General features: G+C 56.2%; 2 protein-coding genes across 4 annotated transcripts; both read right to left on the minus strand.

Annotated features, from left to right (window-relative positions):
• Positions 1-1,840: 1,840 nt before the first annotated feature.
• NT5C1A (5'-nucleotidase, cytosolic IA) lies at positions 1,841-16,998 on the minus strand. Of its 3 annotated transcripts, none has more exons than XM_056509320.1 (7): positions 16,850-16,982; positions 11,069-11,236; positions 9,440-9,569; positions 9,137-9,259; positions 8,586-8,770; positions 6,559-6,923; positions 1,841-3,023 (listed from the first exon to the last, which is right to left on the minus strand). In XM_056509320.1, exons 1-7 carry the CDS (start codon positions 16,943-16,945, stop codon positions 2,933-2,935), a joined length of 1,158 nt encoding a protein of 385 aa, XP_056365295.1. In that variant the 5' UTR covers positions 16,946-16,982; the 3' UTR covers positions 1,841-2,932. The 3 variants fall into 3 exon arrangements, 2 of the variants coding, with proteins under 2 accessions (XP_056365295.1, XP_056365296.1); XR_008842093.1 differs by having other exon boundaries at positions 1,851-6,090; positions 6,503-6,923; XM_056509321.1 differs by lacking the exon at positions 1,841-3,023 and having other exon boundaries at positions 6,279-6,923; positions 16,850-16,998.
• A 1,741-nt stretch (positions 16,999-18,739) lies between these two features.
• Positions 18,740-22,305, minus strand: HPCAL4 (hippocalcin like 4). The gene is made up of 4 exons (XM_056509219.1): positions 22,195-22,305; positions 20,458-20,627; positions 20,131-20,346; positions 18,740-19,922 (listed from the first exon to the last, which is right to left on the minus strand). The coding sequence occupies exons 2-4, from the start codon at positions 20,617-20,619 to the stop codon at positions 19,725-19,727; spliced, it is 576 nt and encodes a 191-aa protein (XP_056365194.1). The 5' UTR covers positions 20,620-20,627; positions 22,195-22,305; the 3' UTR covers positions 18,740-19,724.
• Positions 22,306-23,866: the final 1,561 nt, after the last annotated feature.

The following is a 23,866-nucleotide window of genomic DNA, read 5'->3' on the forward strand; positions in this document are numbered from 1 at the left end:
CCCATTCCCTGGGGCCGTCAGCATGGATGTGAATTCCAGCAGTGTCCAACTCCCACCAAAAGTCAGCACAGGTCAGGAAAGCCAAGATTCCCTCACAGTGCAAACAGAGCAGATTTTCCTTCATTTATCCTCCCTGGCATCTGCAGCTTCTCTGAACAACTGGTGCCAGGGCCTCACCACCCTCAGAGGGAAGGATTTATTCCCAATATCCAATTTAAATCTGCTTTTCTTCAGTTTAAACCCATTTTTCCTCATCCTATCCCATTCCAAAGTCCCTCTCCAGCTCTCTTGCAGCCCCAGAAGATCCTGAGACCCCCCTCCTGTGCTCTGCTCTCCTCCCAGGGGGATTTTGGCACAGCCCCACCCGGCACAGGCTGCCAGCAAAGCTCTGAAGTGCAGCCCTGGTAACGGAGCCGTGGCTGCAGGGATGGGAGGACGCCAGGACAGGGGATCTCTGCCTCCATCCCTGGCTGCTCTGGGCAGAACTGGGAAAAGAGGTTTTTATAAAAGGGGATCTCCAGGCAGGGAGCAGGGTGGGTTTGCTCTGTGGTTCCAAGATCTCTGCCCTCTCACCTGCTGCTCCAGCCCAGTAGCCAAAGGGTTCTTCCCAGCAGCGTGGGTGGGAATTCCCACAGAGCCATCCCTTAGGGACCAGCACCAAGGGACAGCAACGATTCCCAGTCAGGGCTGGGCAATTCCCAGCAGGTACCCACTGACTCCTGGTGAGGGGCTGTCTTGGGCTGCAAAGCAGGATGTGGTCAGAAATGTGAATTCTGTCCCATCTGTTAACCCAGCTGGGGCAGTGACCCTGATCTCCATGGAGATATCCTCTGCTCATGGGCCATCTTTAACCCAGCTGGGCAATCATCTTTATCTTCCCACAGCCCATCCTCCCTCCAGGAGATATCTCCTGTTCATGGCCACTGAGTCCCAGGGCATGACTGATAAAATTCCATCATCCCACTGGGAGATGCTCCAGCCAGGGGAGGAGCCAAACATTTCCTACCCAGATAAAAACTGACATTTTGGACAGCAAGTTATCCTTCTTTCCACTGGATTCCAGAGGAAAGCCAGACCTTTGCACATCATCCCTGGAGCTTCAGAGGAAACTGCACCTTCTCCAGGAGCACTGCTCCAGCTGAACCACATCTGCCCCTGCAGGAGGATGCAGCCACCATTGAATGGGACTGTGCCAACACCCTGACTGACTGACGGGTGTCAGCTTGGATTCTGACTCTGGCAGGGCTGGGATTGTTCTGTGTAATACTGCATTTCTATTTTAATTTTCCTAGTAAAAAACTGTTATTCCTAATTCCCATATCTTTGCCTGAGAGCCCCTTAATTTCAAATTTATAATAATTTGGAGGGAGGGGGTTTACATTCTCCATTTCAGAGAGAAGTTTTTTCCCTTATTGGCAAACACACCTGTCCTTCACACCATGACAGGGGCCAGGCCCTAAACCCGAATTTTTTGGAGCATCTCCCGAGGAGCCGCCTCTTGGCCCAGGAGGCTCTGGCTGCTCTGCCGGGCTCCACACACGCCCCGTTGAGTCACAGCTTCGTTGGTGGCCCCGGTGGCCCTGGGTGCGCTCAGGAGGGACCATTTTAGGCTCTGGTGACAGAAGTGTCAGCAGCCACGGCTAAAAATAGCGCTGTGGAGGGGACGAGGTGGTCGGGCTGCTCCAGCCCTGGCACGGTGCTGATAGCGAGTGCCCTTCCCCTGCTCTCCTGCCGCCGGCTCTCCTTATCTGCCCTTCCAGCTCCGGGTGTTTCTGTCACCCTGTCACCACCTCCCTGCCCTGACATTTGATCCCCTGGGATGGCTGCAGGTTCCTGCTCTGCCCTGCAGGGAGGGTGTAAAACTCAGCGTGCTGCAGAGCAGGTCCCACCCGGGTTTGTGTGGCACCCACGCATCAGGATCTGCAGGGGTTCCACTGCTCTTCAGAGCACAGCCCGATTTCTGCTTTCCCTCCCCAAGGAGCTGCAATCATCCTCCATTCCCTCTGCACCATTCATCAGTTTTGGATTCACCACCCTGGCAGTGTCCAAGGCCGGTTTGGAGAGGCTGGGACAGCGGGAGGTGTCCCTGCCATGGCACGGGAGGCACTGGATGAGCTTTAAGCTCCTTTCCAACCCAAACCAGATTCCAGGATTCTGTCCTGGTGATGGGGAAACTGAGGCAGGGGATGTCACAGCTTCTGGTGAACACAGAGCACAGTCCATCTCACCAGGGGTGCCCCCCTCCCTCAAGACACCCCACAGGTTCCTGGGGTTAAATCCTGGATTCATCACGAAAAGCAGCTCCTGCTATTCAGGGCTGTGATTACCTCGGGAACATCTGTGCTGACAATTGCTGAGTGGCAGCAAAATTCCCAGCAGCTCTGCCTCCTCCTCCTCCTCCTCCTCCTCCTCCCCGGGCTCCATTTCAAAGCACGCTCCCTGCAAAGCCCTGCCGTGCCTGATGAAGGGAAAAGCTGGAAAACAGGCAGCAGAATCAAAACCTCAGCCTTGCAGCAAAGTCAAGCCAACCATCCCAAACCCACCTGCACAAACCTCCCCTGTCCCTCCCTGATCTCTGTCCAGGGCTTGGGGTTGGTTATTTGCAGCTTTTGGCTTTGCCCTGGACATCCCCACCCCCAGGACACACCTGGACTTTCCCTGGTGCATCACAGGCTGGAATGTGTGCTGGAATTTAATTTTTTTAATTTTTTTTTTTAAATTTTTTTCCCTCCAGACATCTGGTGGAAGAACACACCAGGAGTGGGGATGGGCTGGGGGAAGGCATTCCAGCAAATCAGGAAAGCTCTGCTCATTTCATCCCTGAAATGAGCACCCAGAGCAGGGATGCTGCCCGGGGGCCTACGGACATTCCTTGGCTATATTTGGTGATGGATGGAGCATTTGCTGCTTCCCCTCAGCCCATCTGCTCCCCTCATTGGCAGGGAGGAGCTGCAGTGGCGCTGCTCGCTGCTTCAGCACCATAAATCTCCTCTGCTGAGCTTCTGCTGCCTCCCACCTGTTGGCTGGGAGAAGATCAAGTTGACAAAAGGCTCCTGCCAAAGCTGTATTTTTATCCCGGGCTCCAGCACGAGCCCAGGTGCCCCACAAAAGCCTCTCACGAAGCAGAGGGAGGTGGTTGTGTCACATCCCACCCCTCCCACGGGCCTCCAGTCCCAAAGTTGGTGCTTTCATCACATTTCCTAAATTCCCTTAAACCCTCTTTTTCCTTCTTGTCACCCCCACCCCATCACCATCAAACTGGGAGGTCCCAAGCAGGGAGCTCAGACCCTGCACCAAATACTCATTGTGAGAACAGAGGGAGCTGGGCTGGGACCAACTCTGTTTATTATGGGAAAAAAACACCCCGAGGGATCCCATTAACATGGCAAAAAAAACAAAACAAAAAAAACCACCGGAGGACAATGAAGTGAAATCCACAGCAACAACACACAGCAGGAAAAGTCCAGTTGTCAGCCAGGAGAGCACAACAACCCTGCAGGAGAAGTGCCCATCCCAAGAGTGACCCCAGGGACACTCCCCAGGGGACACCAGGGAGGGAAGGACACGAGCAGCAAGTCCTTGTCTTCCAGTTGCAGTGATGGAGGAGAAAAAAAAATAAACCAAACAAAAAAAAAAACCCCAACAAAACCAGAGGGAGCCAGGTGGATAAAAGCAAAAGGGGCAGCCATGGTGGGAATGGAAAATCCTCCCGGTTTGGGGAGGTCTGGCTCACCTGGGACCCATTTCCTGAGCCCAAATCCCCCCTAAGCTGCTCTGGCAGCAGGAGGACCCAAAGCAGGGTCACCAAACCCTGTCCCCAGCTCCCTGTGCACCTCAGAGCCTGGAATCTGCAAAACCCGAGGTTCTGCCCCAAAATCGCACCCCACTGCTTCCCTGGGCTTCCACCTCCTCCTGCCAACAGCAGCAGCAGCCCTGGATCACCCAGGGACACGTCCCCTGTCCCCAGCCCCACTGGCACCCTGACAATTAATTCCTCCTGCAACATCCTCTCCCCTTGGCTGGGCTTGCACCATCCTCAGGAAACACCTTGGAAATGTTTACTGCCTGAAAAGGTCTCCAGGATCCAGTTCAGATCCCAAAATCTTGGGCTCACATTAAAAAAAGACAAGATTTTTCTAGAAACCCGAGTGCTGGTGGATGTGACTCTCACAAACTCGTTTCTCCCAAGATTTTTCCTTTGTTTGTTTGGATTTTACATCTTCCTCCGAGGTGTTTGTCACCCAGATGTGACACTTAACAGTCTGCCAGGAATTTTTTTTTGGGGGAAGGGGGGAAAAGTGCAATTTGCTTTTCACTGCTAGAGCAGGATTTAGTGCAATGAGAAAATGAGAAAGCCACTGAAGGCATCCCCAGCTTGGTTATTTACATATTCCTCAACAGGGTGATAATTCCAGCTCCAGCCTCACTGTTTGAGCTGAGACTTCCCTGGAAAGAGCCAGACACACAAACTGGGAAATTTAAACCCGTGGAATTTGTAAAAAAGTGTCTGACAATATTGAGCATCCTTCCTGCTCAGCCGTGAGATTTCATGGAAATAGAGGAAAAGAAAAACCCACAAGGAAGAAATAATCTTTAAATTTTCCTCCCCAGTGTCTCCTTTGGGACAGGGCTTTGAGCAGAAATGTCAGTGTGATTTTCACACCAGTTTCTCCCCATTGATTTCCCATCCTGTTTTTTAATCAGAGATTTGGTTCTCTCACAGCATCGCTGACAGAGGTGGCTATTTTAGGAAACACCAGAGGTTTTAAAAAGCTGAGGAGAAAAAGATTATCAACTCAGCCTAGAAAGGGAGAAAAAAAAAATCCTTTAATTGAAATCCCCAGGCTGAAATGCTCTGCAGATTTACCTAAATGGACTTCAAATGATGTCCCTAATATATCAGGGCCTGCTTTTAACTTAATTCAAGCCCTGCAGCCCTTGGACAAGCTGGGCTTGGGATGCTCACTGAGATTATTAATTTTAAGTGCTAAATCATGCAAGTGTCATACCCAAATATAAAAACCTGGGCCAACAATACAGCAGCTCAAAGCTCCAAGCAGGAAACAGGATTTTTTTTTTTTCTTTTTAAATATGTTAAATATTTGTTTCTGTTTTTCCACATTGAAGCTGGCAAAATCTAGGTGAGAGGACAGACAGTATTTCCTGGTTGGGGAGCAGCAGCTGAGGCAGTGAAGGAAAAAATTCACAGTTTAATTCAAGTTAAAAGGGAAAAAATTTGTTTCAAAGCTGCTTGGAAGGTTTTTTGGGTGCTCCCAACTTTCCAGCCCAACACTTCAGCCTCAACATTTGCTTGGGGTTTTAAATAAATAAGTTAAACCTGCCTGGCACAAAGATTCCACACAGGGCAGACCCATCCTGGAGGGGTTTTGCCTGGAGTGAGTGCAGAGTGCAGGGAGGAACTGGGAAAACATCTCCAGCCCCAGGAGGAGCAGGGACAACAGCACAGCAGCCCATGAGCAGAGGCACAAAGGAAGATTTCCTGCTCCCTCCCTGCCCTGAGTGCAGCCCATTCCCAGAAGAAGGATTCCCTGTAGGAACAGGGGGATGAGGGAATCCCCCACTCCCAGAACAAGGATTCCCTGTAGGATCAGAGGACTGGGGATCCCCCATCCCCATATTTGCTTCTTCTGCTCTCTCCCTGCCCCTGAGCTCCCTTTCCCAGAACAAGGATTCCTTGTAGGATCAGGGTGCTGAGGAAATCCCCCATTCCCAGAACAAGCATTCCTTGTAGGATCAGGAGGAGCTGGGGGATCCCCCCATCCCCAGAACAAGGATTCCTTATAGGATCAGGATGCTGGGGGAATCCCCCATTCCCAGAACATGCATTCCCTATATGATCAGGGGGATAAGGGAATCCCCCACTCCCAGAACAAGGATTCCCTATAGGACCAGGAGGAGCTGGGGGATCCCCCCCATCCCCAGAACAAGCCTTCCTTGTAGGATCAGGGGGATAAGGGAATCCCCCATTCCCAGATCAAGCATTCCCTATAGGATCAGGGTGCTGAGGAAATCCCCCACTTCCAGAACAAGGATTCCCTGTAGGACCAGGAGGAACTGGGGGATCCCACACTCCCAGAACAAGCATTCCCTGTAGGATCAGGGTGCTGGGGAAATCCCCCACTCCCAGAACAAGGATTCCCTGTAGGATCAGGGGGATAAGGGAATCCCCCCATCCCAGAACAAGCACTCCTTGTAGGATCAGGAGGAGCTGGGGGATCCCCCACTCCCAGAACAAAGATTCCCTGTAGGATCAGGGTGCTGGGGTTCCCCCACTCCCAGAACAAGGATTTCCTGTAAGATCAGGAGGAGCTGGGGGATCCCCCCATCCCCAGAACAAGGAGTCCCTGTAGGATCAGGGTGCTGAGGAAATCCCCCACTCCCAGAACAAGGATTCCCTGTAGGACCAGGAGGAACTGGGTGTTCCCCCTTTCCCAGAACAAGGATTCCCTGTAGGATCAGGGGGATAAGGGAATCCCCCCACTCCCAGAACAAGCACTCCTTGTAGGATCAGGGCGCTGGGGTCCCCCCATCCCCTACTTGCTGCTGGGGCTCTGCTGCTCCCCCTGCTCGGGCCGTTTGTGTTTCTGGGCCACCCCGTAGGGCACGTGGGCGGCCACGGTGCCCAGCTGCTGCGCCCCCTCCACGTGGAACATCTGGTCGTCGAAGAAGATGTGGGGCCGGATTTTCCTGAGCAGGGGCCCCTTGGGAGCCCCTGCCAGGAACAGAGCCTCGTCTGTCTCCAGCCCCCAGCTGCGCAGGGTCTTGAGGGCGCGCGCCCCCGAGCTGGCCGCGCTCCGCGCCGTCACCAGGTAGGTGCGGATGGGGCACTCCAGCCGCAGCCCCTTGCAGTAGAACTTCTTCTGCAGCTTGCCCAGCGCCTCCAGGAAGCCTTTCAGGGGGCCCTGGTGGAGCAAGGACAAACCTGTCACCCGTGTGATGCTTTTAGCTTTTATCCTTTTTCGGAATCTCTGCTGCGCCGTGTGTAACTGTGCTCACGTTAGTGAGTTCTCTTCACAGGGGAGTTGGACAAAACAATTCCTTCCTACCACAGAATCAAGGATAACTGCTCCCCAAAAAGCAGAAACAATGGCCAAGGGGGTTGATACTCATAGCCTGAGGTTGTGGTTGGATAATTGACCCCAATGTGTAGATGAGTCAAAACTTATCAAAGTGTAAAACTCATGGCCAGGATCCACCTTGGATTTGATTTGGGTGCAGCCCCAGCCAGGCTCTTGCACTGCCCAAGGTGGATCCTTTCAACAAATCTCTATTTTATTCCTTTTAATAAATCCCTATTTCATTCCTTTCAATAAATTCCTATTTTATTCCTTTCAATAAATCCCTACTTTATCCTTTTAATAAATATCTATTTTATTCCTTTCAATAAAATCCTATTTTATTTTTATTCCTATTTTCCTTTTGTTCTGTCTAGTCTCTGTTCCAGGTCAGCCTTTTCAGGCTGTCACCACCCCTCCACCTTGTGTGCCACCCCAAAAACGTCCCCAAAGCCATCCCTGGGCTCCAAAAATTACCCCAAAGCCACCCTAGGGTCCAAAAATGACCCCAAAGGATCCCTGGGCCCCAAAAATGACCCAAAGCCACCCTAGGGTCCAAAAATGACCCCAAAGGATCCCTGGGCTCCAAAAATGACCCCAAAGGCATCCCTGGGCCCCAAAAATGTGCCCAAAGGCATCCCTGGGCCCCAAAAATGACCTCAAAGGATCCCTGGGCCCCAAAAATTACCCCAAAGCCACCCTAGGGTCCAAAAATGACCCCAAAGGATCCCTGGGCCCCAAAAATGACCCCAAAGGCATCCCTGGGTCCCAAAAATGATCCCAAAGCCATCCCTGGGCCCCAAAAATTAACTCAAAGCCATCCCTGGGCCCCAAAAATGTGCCCAAAGGCATCCCTGGGCCCCAAAAATGACCTCAAAGGATCCCTGGGCCCCAAAAATGACCCCAAAGGATCCCTGGGCCCCAAAAATGACCCCAAAGCCATCCCTGGGCCCCAAAAATTACCCCAAAGCCATCCCTGGGCCCCAAAAATTAACTCAAAGCCATCCCTGGGCCCCAAAAATGTGCCCAAAGGCATCCCTGGGCCCCAAAAATGACCTCAAAGGATCCCTGGGCCCCAAAAATGACCTCAAAGGATCCCTGGGCCCCAAAAATGAGTCCAAAGCCATCCCTGGGCCCCAAAAATGACCCCAAAGCCATCCCTGGGCTCCAAAAATTACCCCAAAGCCACCCTAGGGTCCAAAAATGACCCCAAAGGATCCCTGGGCCCCAAAAATGATCCCAAAGCCATCCCTGGGCCCCAAAAATGATCCCAAAGCCATCCCTGGGCTCCAAAAATTACCACAAAGCCACCCTAGGGTCCAAAAATGACCCCAAAGGATCCCTGGGCCCCAAAAATGACCTCAAAGGATCCCTGGGCCCCAAAAATGACCCCAAAGGATCCCTGTGCCAGCAGCTACTGCCCGACCCCAGCTCACACCCAACTCTTGGAGCATCCCACGAGTGCTGCCTCTCTCCCAGAGGCTTTTCCTGCCCCCAGCCCTGCTCTACCTGTGCCAGGGGCTTGTTCTCGTGAGCTTTCTCGTGCTCAAAGAACATGTCCAGGCCGTGAGCTTTCACGATCTGCTCCGACTCGTCCGAGAAGAGCACGGCGTCCCCGTCGAACGCCACCCGCAGCTGCTTCTCCGACACCTCCAGGTCCCTGCTGGGGCTGAAGATGGTGGCTGCAGCAATCCCTGAGCATCAGGCAAGAGGTGGAAGTCACCCAAGGATCCAGCCAGGAGGAGCAGAGCAAAACACAACAGGGTGGGAGGGAAACGCGGCTGGGAGAAGGTGCAGCCCGGCCCCGAGAGCTTCCAGGGCAAAACCAACCCCCAGATAATAAATCAGCCTTTGCATGGGAGGATTAAGGAGGGAAAACACCTCCCTTGCCTCGGGAGAGCTGTGCAGCTGCAGGAAATGCTCATTTCTATGGAAACTGGAGCATCAGGGATGTGGGGTGAGGCAAACCTTAAGTGAATGGGATGTTGGAGTTCTCCTTCCTGGGATCAACCCCCTGAGGGCTCCCCCCGCTGCCCCCCCGAGCTGGAGCCCAGACTCACCCTCTTCAATGGCCCCACTCACTTTCTCTGCGTCGGAGGAGAGGTAGAGGTTGGTGTGATAAGCCTTGAGGTACCCGATGGGGCTGTTCCCTCCCGTCATGCAGAACCTCTCGATGAACAGATCTGAGGGCAAAGAGGGACCCCTGGGGTGAGCCTGGCTGCCCCCCAAACCCAGCCTGGCTGCTGGAAGCACTGGGGCTCACTTTGGTTCTGCTGCCCAACCAGCTCACCACCCAGAAAATGGGAGAAAACGTCTCCTTTCCTTGGTGCCACCACCCCAAATGCAGCTCTGTCCCCTCTCACCGTAGTGGTTGATGCTGTTGATCAGGCGAACCCCGACCTGGGCGTGGTTGTTGGTCATCAGGACGATGTCGAAGAGCTCCTCGCTGTCGGGATAGAGCTCCCGGAGCTGAGCATTCACTGCCTCCAGAGCCTGAGGGGACAGGGCTGGGCGTCAGCCAGGCCCTCAGGCATGGCCCTGCCCCTGTTCCCACCCAGCAGAGCACTCCTGGTCATCAAATCCACAAATCTGGGCAGCTCCAGGTATGGTCCCAACTCCTCTCCCACCCAGCAGAACACTCCTGGGCATCAAATCCATAAATCTGGGCAGTTCCAGGTGTAGTCCTGACTCCCTTCCTACCCAGAAAAGCACTCCTGGGCATCAAATCCATAAATCTGGGCAGTTCCAGGTGTAGTCCTGACTCCCTTCCTACCCAGAAAAGCACTCCTGGTCATCAAAATCCATAAATCTGGGCAGCCTCAGGTGTGCCCTGACCCCCTTCCCATCAACAAAACACTCCTGGTCATCAAATCCACAAATCTGGGCAGTTCCAGGTGTGCCCTGAACTCGTTCCCATCAACAAAACACTCCTGGTCATCAAAATCCACAAATTTGGCCAGCCCCAGCTGTGGTCCTGACTCCCCTCCTACCCAGCAGAACACTCTTGGTCATCAAAATCCCCAAATCTGGGTAGACCCAGGTGTGGTCCTGACCCCCTTCCCATCAACAAAACACTCCTGGTCATCAAATCCACAAATCTGGGCAGTTCCAGGTATGGTCCCAACTCCTCTCCCACCCAGCAAAACACTTCTGGTCACTAAAACCACAAATCTGGGCAATTCCAGGTATGCCCTGACCCTCTTCCCATCAACAAAACACTTCTGGTCACCAAAATCCATGAATTTGGGCAGTCTCAGGTGTGCCCTGAACTTGTTCCCATCAACAAAACATTCTTGGTCATCAAAATCCCCAAATCTGGGCAGCTCCAGGAATGGTCCTGACCCCCTTCCCATCAACAAAACACTCCTGGTCACTGAAATCCCCACCTCAACTACACCCTGAGCCAAGCTGGTATCAGCTGGGAAAAAATAGATTCATTTTGGAGGAGGGAAAAATCCACCCAGCTACTCTTCTGTTGTCAAACACAAAAGGTTTGGAGTTATTAAATGAGGATAAATTAGCTCCAAGTTACAAATAAGTGTTTTTCAAGCAATCAGAAACAAGTCTTGCCCCACAGAGCTGATTAATTTATTCATTGGAAATGGGCTCCAGCACCCAAAACTGCACTAACTGGTACAGGAGCTAGAAAATCTTTTTTCAAGTTTGAAATGCCTCATTTCAACGTGTCAGAATTAGAAACTGGCTGATTCGGTTGTCAAGGCTAAACTCAGCCAATTTACAAGAATAAATAAATTGTAATGATAATTAAAAAAAAAAAATAAAATAAATAAATAAAATAAAGACAATTCCCTAAAGGGAAATTTAAAATGTGATCCATGGAGATGATTTATTCAATTCTTGGGCTCAGGATGGAAAATGCAGCGCATTGCTGGGAGGTTTATCTGCCCTCTGTCTGCTCCGTGGATCCATCCCTCCTGCCCCACTGCTTGTGCCCCAAAATTTTTGGGGTCTGTGGCACTGTGGGTGCTCACCTTGACGAAGGGGAAGGCGGCCCCGGGGAGGAAGGGCTCGTTCTCGTGGTCCAGCTGATATCTCACGTAGGCTTCCACGCCCTGCTCCGTGTAGATCCTCTGCTCCTCCTCCATGCGGAACAGCGCCCGCGAGGACACGGCGATGGTGATGGCGTTCTCGGGCTTGGGCTGGGGGCAAGGCACAGATCAGGGGAGGGAAGGCCCTGCTCCAGGCTGGGGGGAAGGTGGGTGACACCCTGTGTTGGGTTGTGATGCAGAAATGTGAATTCTGTCCCATCTGTTAACCCAGGTGGGGCAGTGACCCTGATCTCCATGGAGATATCCTCTGCTCATGGGCATCTTTAACCCAGCTGGGCAATCATCTTTATCTTCCCACAGCCCATCCTCCCTCCAGGAGATATCTCCTGTTCATGGCCACTGAGTCCCAGGGCATGACTGATAAAATTCCATCATCCCATGGGAGATGCTCCAGCCAGGGGAGGAGCCAAACATTTCCTACCCAGATAAAAACTGAGATTTGGGACACCAAGGAACCTTCTTTCCACTGGATTCCAGAGGAAAACCAGACCTTTCCACATCATCCCTGGAGCTTCAGAGGAAACTGCACCTTCTCCAGGAGCACTGCTGCAGCTGAACCACATCTGCCCCTGCAGGAGGATGCAGCCACCATTGAATGGGACTGTGCCAACACCCTGACTGACTGACGGGTGTCAGCTTGGATTCTGACTCTGGCAGGGTTTGGGATTGTTCTGTGTAATACTGCATTTCTATTTTAATTTTCCTGGTAAAGAACTGTTATTCCTAATTCCTATATCTTTGCCTGAGAGCCCCTTAATTTCAAATTTATAATAATTTGGAGGGAGGGGAGTTTACATTCTCCATTTCTGCCTTTATTGGCAGACACCTGTCCTCCAAACCAGGACACACCTCTGGAAGGATTTTCCAGCAGCTGCATCCCAGCACTCCAATCCTCACACATCTGGGCCACCTCAGATCCCACTGCCAAGCCGTCCCACGGCTCCCAGAACCCGTGCAGACCCAGGAGAAGCCCCTGCGGGAGGGATTCGTGTGGCTTTTCCCACCCCCCAGGCAGGAAAGAGCGGCGCTCTGGGGCTGAGCCAGATGTGCACCCCGCGGTGCCGCCCAGATGTGACAGACAGCCCGCGCCAGCTCAGCTCCTCCGAGCACCCCGTGCAGTTATTGTGGGCGGGAACATGACAAACAGGTGGTGCAAGCAACGATTTATGAGTCATTATTATGATGAATGTTCGAGGGCTGCATCCAAACCCCAAATCCAAACCCCAAATCCAAAACCTCCTCCAGCTGAAGCCAAGGAGGCGCCTCCAGAGGGGACAGAGGGGACAGAGGGGACAGAGGGAAAGTCAGCTTGACCCCCACCCATCCTCCCTCTCTCCCCTTGCAGGGCAGGGAGGGTGTTAATCCCCATCACTCACTCGCAAGCACAAAAATAACTTAATTAAGTGAGAAATCCTGGCTGCCAGCACAGCAAGTCCTGCAGAGGGACAGCGGCACAGGGAGTCCTGTCCCCTACAGAGGAGTCCAGCGAGCAGGACGGGGCTTGGGAAGCTCTCTGAGAAATCCTGGCTGCCAGCCAGCCTCACCCTCTGCTCCTCCGTGCCATTTAACCGTGAGTAATCCCCTGGCAATGCCATTTACCCAGGGTGTCTCCTCCAGCCGCTCCAAAGTTCAGCTCCCACCCTGCCCAGGGCTGAACTTTCCAGGAGCAAGGTTGAGGTGCCCCATCCGCACTGGGATTCAGGGCTGGGCTGGCCCTGGGGCTCGCTCAGTCGCCAGCCCCACCCAGGAATGAGTCAGTGGGAGCCTCCCCCCATTCCCAGCAGCAGGAAAACTCCCAAAGGCAGCAGCCGTCCCCAAAATCCCCCAAATCCCCGGCAAAGCCATTGAACAGAGGGAGATTAGGACAAGACCCGGATTAGGTCGGGCTGAGAGGATCACTGCAGCCACAGGGATCCCTTTCCACAGGGAATCAGATCCCCGATGGAGGTGGCTCTTTTTAGGGGAAAATTCTCAGGGAAAGAGAATTTTCAGGGGGGAATTTTCAGGGGAGAATTTTCAAGGGGGAATCTTCAATGGAGAATTTTCAAGGGGGAATTTTCAAGGGAGAATTTTCAAGGGAATCAGATCCTCTTTGGAAGTTGCTCTTAGGGGAAAATTCTAAGGGGAAGAGAATTTTCAGGGGGGAATTTTCAGGGGAGAATTTTCAAGGCAGAATTTTCAGGGGAGAATTTTCAAGGGGGAATTTTCAAGGGAGAATTTTCAAGGGAGAATTTTCAATGGAGAATTTTCAAGGGGGAATTTTCAAGGGGGAATTTTCAAGGTAATCAGATCCCCTTTGGAAGTTGCTCTTTTAGGACAACAAGGGAACAACACCAGGACAAGCAGGACGTGATCCACGACACCAGCACCACTCCAGGTGCCAAAGAGTCCCAGCTGCTCACTGGTCACAGGCCAAGCCTTGGCACTTCAGCTCATTAATTAATAACTCTGGTGTCATGGGCCATTTATTAGCTGAAAATATTAATAACTGTGAAAGCTCCTGGGACATCCGGCCATTAGCTGCTCCATCCTCTCCTGAAATCTCCCAGGTGTTTGCTCCCTGCTCCTGGACCAGGCTGAGCCCTGCAGGGAGATTCCCAGGAGAGGAAAACAAATCAGCTCAGCAGCCCAGATACAGCAGGGCTGAGAAGGATGTTTGGGGCCACAAGCCAAGCCCGGTGCCCAGAGGGAATTTCCACCTCCCTCTCCCCCTCCACACCTTGTGCAACAGCCCCGGCTGCTCCAGGTCCCTTCCCCGCCTCGGGGAGGTTCATTTCAGAGGCAATAAACACGGCAATAAAAATAACCCTCAGCTCCAGGCTGGCTCTGCCCAGCGTGGGCTGCCGGAGCCCCGGGTGCCTGCGGGCAGGGAGCCTCCGGGGATGGGACCTGCCAGGTCCTGCCAGGGAAGAGTTTGGGAGCTCCAAAGCAGCTCCCAGCTCTGGCTGGGCTGGAATGGCCCTGCTGTTCTCTGGGAAATGCTGACTTTTGGAAAACGAGGCGATTCGGAGCTGCAAGGAGGGATCTGCATTTTGGCATTTCTTTGAAGTGGAGGTTTCATTTGGAAGAGTTCCCTCCTCGAGGTTGTTTGGATGCCTCTCTGCCCCCATTAGAGCTGCAGATGGTCATTACAGCGTTCAAAAATGAGCTTTAAAAAGCCTCAGGAACCACAGCACCTCGAATCCTCTGTCTGAGTGCTGCAAGCAACCCACCCAGCCCTGCTTTTCCCCAGAAATTGTGCTGTTTCAAGGCAAACACTATTTTTTTTGTAACTGGAAATGCGTGCATGGGAGGGTCCCACTCCCAGTCCTGGCTGGGATGGATTTGATCCCACAGCCTCCATCCCACCACAGCCTCCAGCCCTGGAGGGTTTGGGCTGATTCACAAACTCTGTTTTCCCCTCAGAGCAGCAGCCAAGGTCAGCCAAGGTCAGGGAAAGCTCACCCTACACAAGTCCAGGCTCTGCTCAGCCAGATCCAGCTGAATTTGCTGCCTGGGGATTCACGGTGAGCTCCTCTCCCTTCCCATGGGAAGGTCAGATCCAGCCCCATCCTGAACCCCCACAAGAGGTTAATGAGGGGTTTAAGAGGAATATCCAGGGTGGGGGAAGGTCCCACCCCAATCCTGGGTTTGTCCCTAGGGTCAGCCAGACAGGAGGGACACCCAGGGACAGGTCCTGACAGCCCAGCCCTCTGAAAAGGAGCATCAGCCATTGGCACAGCTCCAGGAGGTCCAAATTCCACCTCAGAAGTGCAAAAACACCTTTCCAGCAGGCTCCAGCTCCCACCCCAGACCTCAAACCCCCCAGCTTTGGGGTAAAGGTGTATTTCACACCTGAAACAGCCCAATTTTCTCCGTGGGGGTCCAACAGCTGGCAGCCTTTCAATCGCTGCTCTGATCAGCTGTCAATCCTAAGCAGCCCCCCAAGGATTAGGGGCAGACATTTGGAAATGCCACAGGCTCCTGGGATGTGCAGTGGGACCATGAACTCCCGACCAGCAGAGCCACAGGTGCCACAGTGGCACCCACAGCCCCATTCTGCACCCCTTGGTCCTTCTGAGCTGTCTGGGGCTGGACCCAACCCCATCCTAAAATCCTGCAGCCCCAGGCACTTCCCTGGGTGCTGCAGAGACCAAATTATTGGGATTAATTCAATATTCAGATTTTGGTCATGGAAAGGAGAAGAGGAAGGGTTTGCTGCAGGGTTAAGCATTGTCCCCACTGCAGCTACAGCATCCCAAAAATCAGGGTGAGATGGGTGGGAACCAGAGGAAGGGAGGCAGCAGGAAACCAGCCCCACTGACTCCACCAGAGAGGCTGGGGGACATGTGCAGCATTGCTGGAGGGTGACAGGTCCCACTGCTGACCTCCCTGGCAGGAGCAGCCTGGAAGAAGAGCTGGAATGCCCCATTAACCCATTCCCCAGCCGGGAATGGCTTCCCAAAAAAATCACATTTTCTCCTGTCACCTCACACAGCAATCTCCTGCTTGGCCAGGACAGACAGACACTGTACAGACAGACAACACCAAATCCCATTTCCTGAAGGATCCCTGGGCACCACGAGTCCCCTGCTTGGGATCAGATGAAAGTTCAAGGTGCCAGGGTGGTTTGGAGTTTTCCAAGAACACTATTTATCCTGTGGAAAAGCTCCCTACGGGCTGGCAGCTGCCTGGCTGGGCGGGAGCAGCTGAGCCTGCCCCAGGAGGGGGCACAGCGCCTGGCATCACCCCCAGCCCCGTGCCTGCGTGTCGCTGCCCCCGTGCCTCAGTTTCCCCAGCGAGCTGGCAGCGAGGAGAGGAAGAGGAGGAGCCCGGGCTGACATCCATGAGCAAAGCAAAGACAAGCGGCTGCATCCTGCCACCCAGCCAGGCTGTCCCTGTCCTCCGGGAAGGGCACGGGCAGCGGGTCCGGGCCCGGGGGCACTCCGGTCAGGAAAGCCCAAGGGCTGCCCCGAGTGAGGGCTTGGAGCTGGAGGGGTCGCACAGAGCTTTGCCACAGCCCGGGTTTTGGGGGTCCCGAGGGTGGCTGGGGGGCTCAGGGGCTGCAGGTCCAGCTGGCCCCGGCACAGCCCAGCCCTGCCGGGCTGCAGCCCCGCTGTCCCGCTCCATCCCGGGATACGCGCGGCCGCTCTTCAGCCGCTCCCGCGCCTAAAGCCGGCAGGCTCAGCCCTCGTTAGATAACGCAGGCTTGCCCTCTAATCTCTGGAGCCTGGCAGGGGCAGCGACACCCCGGCGACACCCCGCGGGCTCCTGGGCTGTCCCCCGGCTGTGACAGTGCCACCCCTCCTGTCCCTGGCAGGGTCACTCGCCTTGGCGCAGGGGACAGGGAGCTCACGGGGCACCGGGCCACCCTGCAAGGACACCGCAGCCCGGGGACCTGCGGGAGCCCAGAGGGACCCACGGCAACCACGGCTAACCCAGGGATGCCGCGGAAGAGCGGGAGCGCCTGCAGAGAGCCAGCGCATCGCCAAGGGGCTGGATGGAGGCAGGGGGTCAAAGAAACACCACGGGGGACCCCAAAACGCGTGGAGGAAATGGGGCAGAGAGCCTGGAGGAGACGCACAGGGACCCGCGGGGAGGTTCCACGGGGGAATCCAGAGATGAGGCACCTGCCGGAGATGGGAGGGACACCTCGGAGAGCCCCGGGGCAGGGATGGGGCAGGCGGGGCGGGGAGCGCAGCGCGGCACCTCGGGGGCTCTCACCGATTTGGGCTTCTTCTTGGGGGCGAGGTTATCGTAGAAAGCCTTGGCTTCATCCCAGGGCCGGCCCGGCGCCCCGGCGGGACCCGGCGGTTCCATGGCGCGGCGGCTCCGCCAGCCCCGGGAGCTCCCGGAGCCCGGCCCGGCCCGCGGAACGCGCTTTATAAGGCATCCCATGAAGCTCCGGGCTTTCCGTCCACCGGGACACGGATTAACCTCTTCGCGACCGAGCGCTCCTCGCCGCCGCTGCGCTCCCCACGGTGACAGCGGTGACAGGTCGAGGAGGGAGCCCCGGCTCCAGGGCAGAGCCAGCGCGGGGACAGCGAGCCCGGCAGCCAGGGAAGGGGCTGGGGACAAAGGAGGCAGCAGCAGGGCACCCCTGGGGGACACCAGCTCCTCTCCAGACTCTGGGTTTGGGCATCCTTGAGAGGACACGAGGGACACAGTGCTGGGAACTGGAGAGGATGGAGCAGCCGGGCTGGTGGCAGCAGGAGGGGCAGAGCCAGAGCTCCGTGCCAGGGTGACCTGTGCCATTCGCTGGTTAATGGAATGAGTGTTAATTAACGCTCTCCACTCCCACGGGCGCTGGTGGGAGCAGCCACAGAGCTGCACGTTCAGCTCAGGCTAAAAACTCCACCACGAGCAGCAGACCCCCAGAAGCCTTTGGAGAGCACGGGGTGCATCCCAGAGACCAAAACCCAAGAGCCTGGAAGGGGAAAGGGATGGAGGATCTCACCTGGAACAGAGCAGCTCCTGGGGGGAGGCCACAGAACAGGGTTTTACCCAAATCCCTGTGCTCCAGCTAAAGGAAAACCCTCCCCACAAACAACAGCCTCGGGGACCCCCCTGTCCCTGTGACCAACCCCACTTCCACTGAGCTCCAGCCAGGAGAGAGAGCCAGGGGGAGCTGTGAGCTGCAGAGCAGGGCTGGCTCCAGGAATCCCAAACCCTTTGGGGATTCAGCATCATCTCAGCCTCACAGCCTCCCTTTCCCCAGGGCCTCTGCAGCTCCCTGCTGGGAAACACCTTCAGGGTGGCCCCCAGGGAAGCAGGAGCTCGGAGGGCCCAGGATCACCAGGCTATTCTTGGAGTTTTCTCTCGAGCTTTTTGAGTTGCTGCCCTTTCAGGCAGCCCTGGCACATCCCCAGCTCCCACAGGGTGGGACAACCTTGCCCTGTTCCCTCTTCCCCAGGCCCTGCTGAGCTGCAAACTCACACGCTCACTCCTGGAAAGCACAGCAGCCAAAGCCAAGGAGCAGAGCTCTCCCATCAGCAGCACTCCTAAAAATAAAAACCCTGCTGTGGTTTTGGCACCCTCCCATCCCCGTGCCCCAGTGCTGCAGGACACACCAGAGGCTGGGGAATTGCAGGATCCAGGTGGGATGGGGTGAGATGGAAGAGCTCCAGCCCTGCTGCATTGATCACAGAGAAGGATTAAAATTTGGTGAGAGCTCCTTAGCAACAGTCACTGTCTGTGCAGGCTGCTGAGGGAGGAGAACGGCCAGAGGAGAATCTGTGCAGGGAAATGGGGGTGGAGAAAAGGACAAAGATGCACTGAGAGCAGGTCCCAGCTGCTGACTGATGGAGCCCAGGAAAAATCCACCAGCCCTGAGAGAAGGGCACAGCCAGAGCCCAGCTCCTGGTTGACAAAATAAATCAATTTCCAGGGAGATTTGGGGTCTGGGCCTCCCCACCCCAAAAGCTCTGCCCCAGAGCTGCCTGGGTTTCACTCCCACCCAAGGTTCCCCAGCCTGAGCCCCACTCTGCTGTCCCCAAGGGTTTTTCCACCCCTTGGGGTGTCACAGGCTCAGGTGAGATCCCTAAAACATTCTCAGAAGTGCAGTGTTGTCACCTCACTGTCCCCAGTCAGCTTCCCCCCAATAAACCATCCAATAAACCAACCACACAACAGGGCACAGTTTATTTTTCCATTAAAAAAATAGGTAAGGACTTCACCATCTCCTAACAGACACCACAACCACCAACACCACAACGTGCAGACTAAACACCAGCCTGGTCAGACTAAACACCAGCCTGGGACAGGAGGGGTGGGTGCAGCAGCCTGGGAGGAGGGGGAAGGAGACAGATTTTATTTCTTGTGGTCTCAGAGCTTTGCCAGGAGGCTCAGCAGGTTCAGGACCCATCCACACCTCCCCACAGCCCCCAGCCAGCCCCCAGCTGTCCCCACAGCAGGAGCAGCACCAGGACCTGCCTTCCACACCCTCACTCCTGTTTGGGGCTGCAGGTGTCACCTCAATGTCCAGGAGGGTCAGAAATGCCACAGAGCACTCAGGGCAGCTGTGGATGTCACCCACCTGATGGGATGGAAGGTGGGACCACATCCAGGGCTGGCTTTGGACAATTCTGTTCTCCTCTCAAGTGTCCTGGCCAGCCCTGGCTGCTCCCAGCAGGAAAAAGAGGTGGAAGAGCCAAAGCTGGTGCAAGACCCTGCCCTGGCCTCTCCAGGCAGCTTTCCAGGGAAGTGCCAGTGAAGGAGGAACCAGGAACAGGACTTGGGACTTCTCAGCCTCCCTGGAGACGTCACAAGCCATGAATTGAGGGGGAAACCAGCAGGAAGGGGGCAGAGTTGGTCTCAGTTAGGATCAGGGAATGGGCCAGGTGGAGCAGTGGGGAAAGCAGGGAGAAAGGCACAGGGATGTGGGAAGAGCTGTCCCTGCTCAGCTGCAGGGTGGGACAGGGTGACAACAGCCAGAGCAGGCTCTGCCCTGGGAGGGTGTGGGACATGGGGCTGCCCAGGATGCAGGACAGCAGGGATGGAATGTGGCTCATGCCTGGGCTTAAAAAGGGGGGAAATGGGGATTGAAACCATCACAGGGGCAGAGTTTGGGTGCAGCCAGTCCAGCCCTGAGCCCCAGGCTCTATTTTTGCATGTCACACTGCAGCAGCAGGACGATGGAGGGGTCACTCTTGGCGGCCTCCTTGAACTCCTCCAGGGAGATCTGGTCATCCTTGTCCTTGTCCATCTTGGTGAAGATCTTGTCCACCCTCTGCTGGGGTGTCAGCCCATCCTGGTTCATCCTCATCATGATCACAGTCCCCACCATCTTGTAAATGGCCTGGAGAGGGATGAGAGTGGGGATGAGAGGGAATGTTGGAAGGACACAAAGCAGGATTGCTGCTCTGTGGGGACTCATTCCTATCAGATCCACCTCAAGACAAGGCTGTGAGTAGGAAAACTCATTCTTTGGTGCTGAAAGGGACCAAAAATATCTACCAAAAACCTGGAACAAGCAAACAACCCCTGCTGGTTTGAAGCACCAGTACCTCAATGATCTCCAGCATCTCCAGGCGTGTGATCTTCCCATCCCCATCCAGGTCGTACATCTCGAAGGCCCAGTTGAGTTTCTGCTCAAAGGTGCCCCTGGAGGTGACAGACAGGGCACAGATGAACTCCCTGAAGTCGATGGTGCCGTCCCCATTCTTATCAAAAGTGCGGAAAGCGTGCTGGGCAAACTTGGAGGCGTCTCCATAGGGGAAAAACTGCGGGAAGGAGAGAAGAGGAGTGGAAATGAGGAGGGGGAACTCAGCATGGGGGCTGCAGAGGTGCTCCAGCCCTCCAGGCAGCTCTCAGACCCCCCAGCTGGAGCCCACCTTGATGTAGAGCTGCTGGAACTCCTCCAGGTTGAGGATGCCAGTGGGGCAGTCCTTGAGGAAACCCTTGTACCACTGCTTCAGCTCCTGCTCGCTGAACTCCGTGCTCCTCACCAGGTCATCCAGCATCTCCGGGGCCAGCTTGCTGCTGTGCTTGCCCATGGCTGCCCCTGGGAAGGAAAAGCCACACCAGGCTGGACAGGGATGGTCCTCCCAGCCCTCCTCCACCCTGGCTGATCCCACATCCCTCTGGGTTCATTTTGGGCTGCAGGAAAACACTCAAAAAGCAGCTGAAAATTCAGAAAACTCTTCCCATTGCCTTTGCTAGAGCATGATCACAGAATCCTGGAATGGTTTGGGTTGGAAAGGACCTTACAGTGATAAAGTAGGAATGGTCTGCCCAGGGAGGTGGTGGATGACCATCCCTGGATGTGTTTACAAAAAGCCTGGCTGTGGCACTTGGTGCCATGGTTGAGGTGTTAGGGCATGGGTTGGACTTGATGACCTTGAAGGTCTCTTCCAACCCAGTGATTCTGTGAATTCAGAGGCCATTTAGTTCCAGTCACAGTGCCATGGGCAGGAACACCTTCTCTAAGGATGGGACAGTGAAGAATCTGCCATTAGAGCACATAAAAACCTCGCTGGCACCATCAGCCCTGCAGCACCCAGCTGGCCTCAGGGATGGCCAAAGCTGCTGCTGGTGGGGCTGGGGTCTGGGCAGGGCTGCCAGCAGCAGGAGCCCGGCAGGCCCTGGCTGTGTGGGCAGAGAGCAGAGCTGCTCTGATACGCTCTGTGCCCGCTCCCACGCAGCCCTGGCTCACAGCTCCGCTCAGCCAGAGCAGCAGATGGCTCTCCCCGAGCTCCTGGAGCTTCTCTCTCCGTGAAGTTGAGGAGAAGTTCACCTGGAGCCCAACCAAGGGCTCCTCGCAGGGATCTGATGTCCTGTGGTGTCAGTGTGGGTTTGGGGAGCACGGGGGGACCCAGGGATGGGGCTGGGGGGTTCCTCTGCTCCCAGCCCGCCCCGTTCCTGGCACACCCCACAGGCAGAGGATCCTTCCTGCCCCATCATCCCACCAGCATCTGTCACCGTCTGCCACGGCAGCGCTGAACCCCCGGAGCTGAGGGAATGTCCGGACACCCACAGAGCACAGAGCTGCCCCAGCGGCCCCAGCCCGGCTCTGTGGCCCCCCAGCACCACGGGCTGGTTCGAACCATGGCATTGATTACAAACCACGCCAGGCACTCGGCATGGGCAGACCTGCCATGATCCAAATCCTCCCACACCCACCACAGCCGCCCTGGCAGGAGGATGCAGCCCCTGACCACAGCCCAAAGGGGCTGGGGGGATTCCAGAGCAGCATCCCGAGGTCCACAGCCCTCGATTCCCTTTTCCAAGCAGCACCCAGCCATGCCAGGGCAGGGAGCAGCACCCAGGAGGAGCCACCACACGCTCACCCCAAAGCACCGACTGATCAGCGGCTGCTGATCCCAAAACCGGACAGAGGGGAACCACCGCGGGTGTCCCCCAGGGCAGCAGAGAGCACCCCGGGCTCCAGCAGCAGCCAGGACTGGCACCCAGGGAGCAGGGATGAGGCTCGGGGTGAGGACGGGAGGGGCACAGGGATGCTGGCACCGCTCCGGCCCCGAGCCCCCTGGAAGCGGCTCCGGGAGCAGCTCCCGCACCTGCCCCGACGGCGGCTCCGCACCGGGAGCCGGGTCTGGCCCCACAGCCCTTACCTGTGCTGCGACACCGGGCGGGAGGCGGCTCGGGGGGCCGGGCGGGCGCGGAGCCGCTGCCGGTGCCGGTACCGGAGGGGCCGCGGTCCAGCCGCCGGCTCAGCCCCCGCCGCTCCCGCCCCTCTTGTAGCCGCGGGCCCCCCGCCCCCCCGCAGCCGCGCTCGTCCATTGGCTGGCAGAGCTGTCAATCAAGCGGGAGGGGCCGCGGGGTGGGGGTCGAGGTGGGATACTGGGGGGTACTGGGATGGTGGGAGGGGAAATGGGACCGGGATGCTGGGGGATACTGGAGCTGGGATCCCAATGATGCTGGGACCGGGATGCTGGGGGATGCTGGCAGTGGGATCCATGGAATGCCGGGATCGGGATGCTGGCAGTGGGATCCATGGAATGCTGAGACTGGGATGCTGGCAGTGGGATCCATGGAATGCTGGGACCGGGATGCTGGGGGATACTGGAGCTGGGATCCCAATGATGCTGGGACTGGGATGCAGGGGGATGCTGGCAGTGGGATCCCGGGAATATCGGGATGTTGGCAGTGGGATCCCTGGAATGCCGGGATAGGGATGTTGGCAGTGGGATCCCTGGAATGCTGGGACCGGGATGCTGCTACTGGGATGCTGGGGGATAGTGGAGGTGGGATCCCAGTAACACTGGGACTGGGATGCTGGGGGATGCTGGCAGTGGGATCCCGGGAATGCTGGCTCCCCACTGCCTGCACTGGGGACACTGGGACACGCCAGTGTCTCATCGCTTGGCAGAGGCACAGCTGAAGCACAGAGGAGAGAGGGACAAAAAACCACTTTGATCTCCAGAACCAAACGTCGAATGTTTCCATGGAGATCGCCGAGCACTTTTCCCGGTGACCTTGGCACCCTGCCGTGATCCCGATGCCACCTGGGCTCGTCCGCAGCTGCCCCCGTGCATCTGGTGGCTGCTGAGCCTGGATGAAGTCTCTGGCCAGCCAGGGATGCTCCTCATCCCATCCCATCCTATCCCCTCCCATCCCGTTCCCAGTGGGGCTGTGGGGTGCCTTGGGGTGCTCAGCCCTTCTCCAAGGCACCCACCTGCCCTCAGGTGCGCCCACCTTTGCTGGAGGGAGCAGCAGAAACTGCCCCAGCTGGAGATGAGACAGAGCCGGGTTACAAAAAACACGAATATTTGGGGCAGTGGGGTCGAAAGGTTTCATCCTCCCCCACCCTGGGGGCAGGAGGGTGGGACGGTGGGACCCCCCCACGGCTGGACGTGACATCCTTGTGCCAGGGCTGGGCCCCACCCGGAACGAGGTGATGCAGCTGCACGGATTTTGGGTCACCCTGCTGGGCAGGTGGCTGAGTGTGACCCCAAAGCCTCTCCGTGAGGGTCCCCGAGAGCTGGGGGGATGGGGGGGTTGGGAGGGGTGGAATGAACCCCCCGGCCCCGCTGGCGGTGCGTGGATGTGGAGTAGAGAAGACAGCAATTAGCGGCTCTGCGATCCGCCCGTGCCCGGGCTGCTCAGGGGGACTGAAATATTAATGAGGGTTTAATTGAAGCAGCACAGGCTGCCAGGGCTGGGGCCAGCCCAGCTCACGGGAAGGGGGTCCCGAAGGGGCGGGGGGCGGCAGGGGGGTGCCAGGAGATGGGGATGCCCTTGGGATGGGGGTCAGGATGACTGCGGGTGCTGGGGTGCCCTTTT

The sequence above is a fragment of the Oenanthe melanoleuca genome, chromosome 23, assembly GCF_029582105.1.
Source record: "Oenanthe melanoleuca isolate GR-GAL-2019-014 chromosome 23, OMel1.0, whole genome shotgun sequence".
Classification (NCBI taxonomy): domain Eukaryota; kingdom Metazoa; phylum Chordata; class Aves; order Passeriformes; family Muscicapidae; genus Oenanthe; species Oenanthe melanoleuca.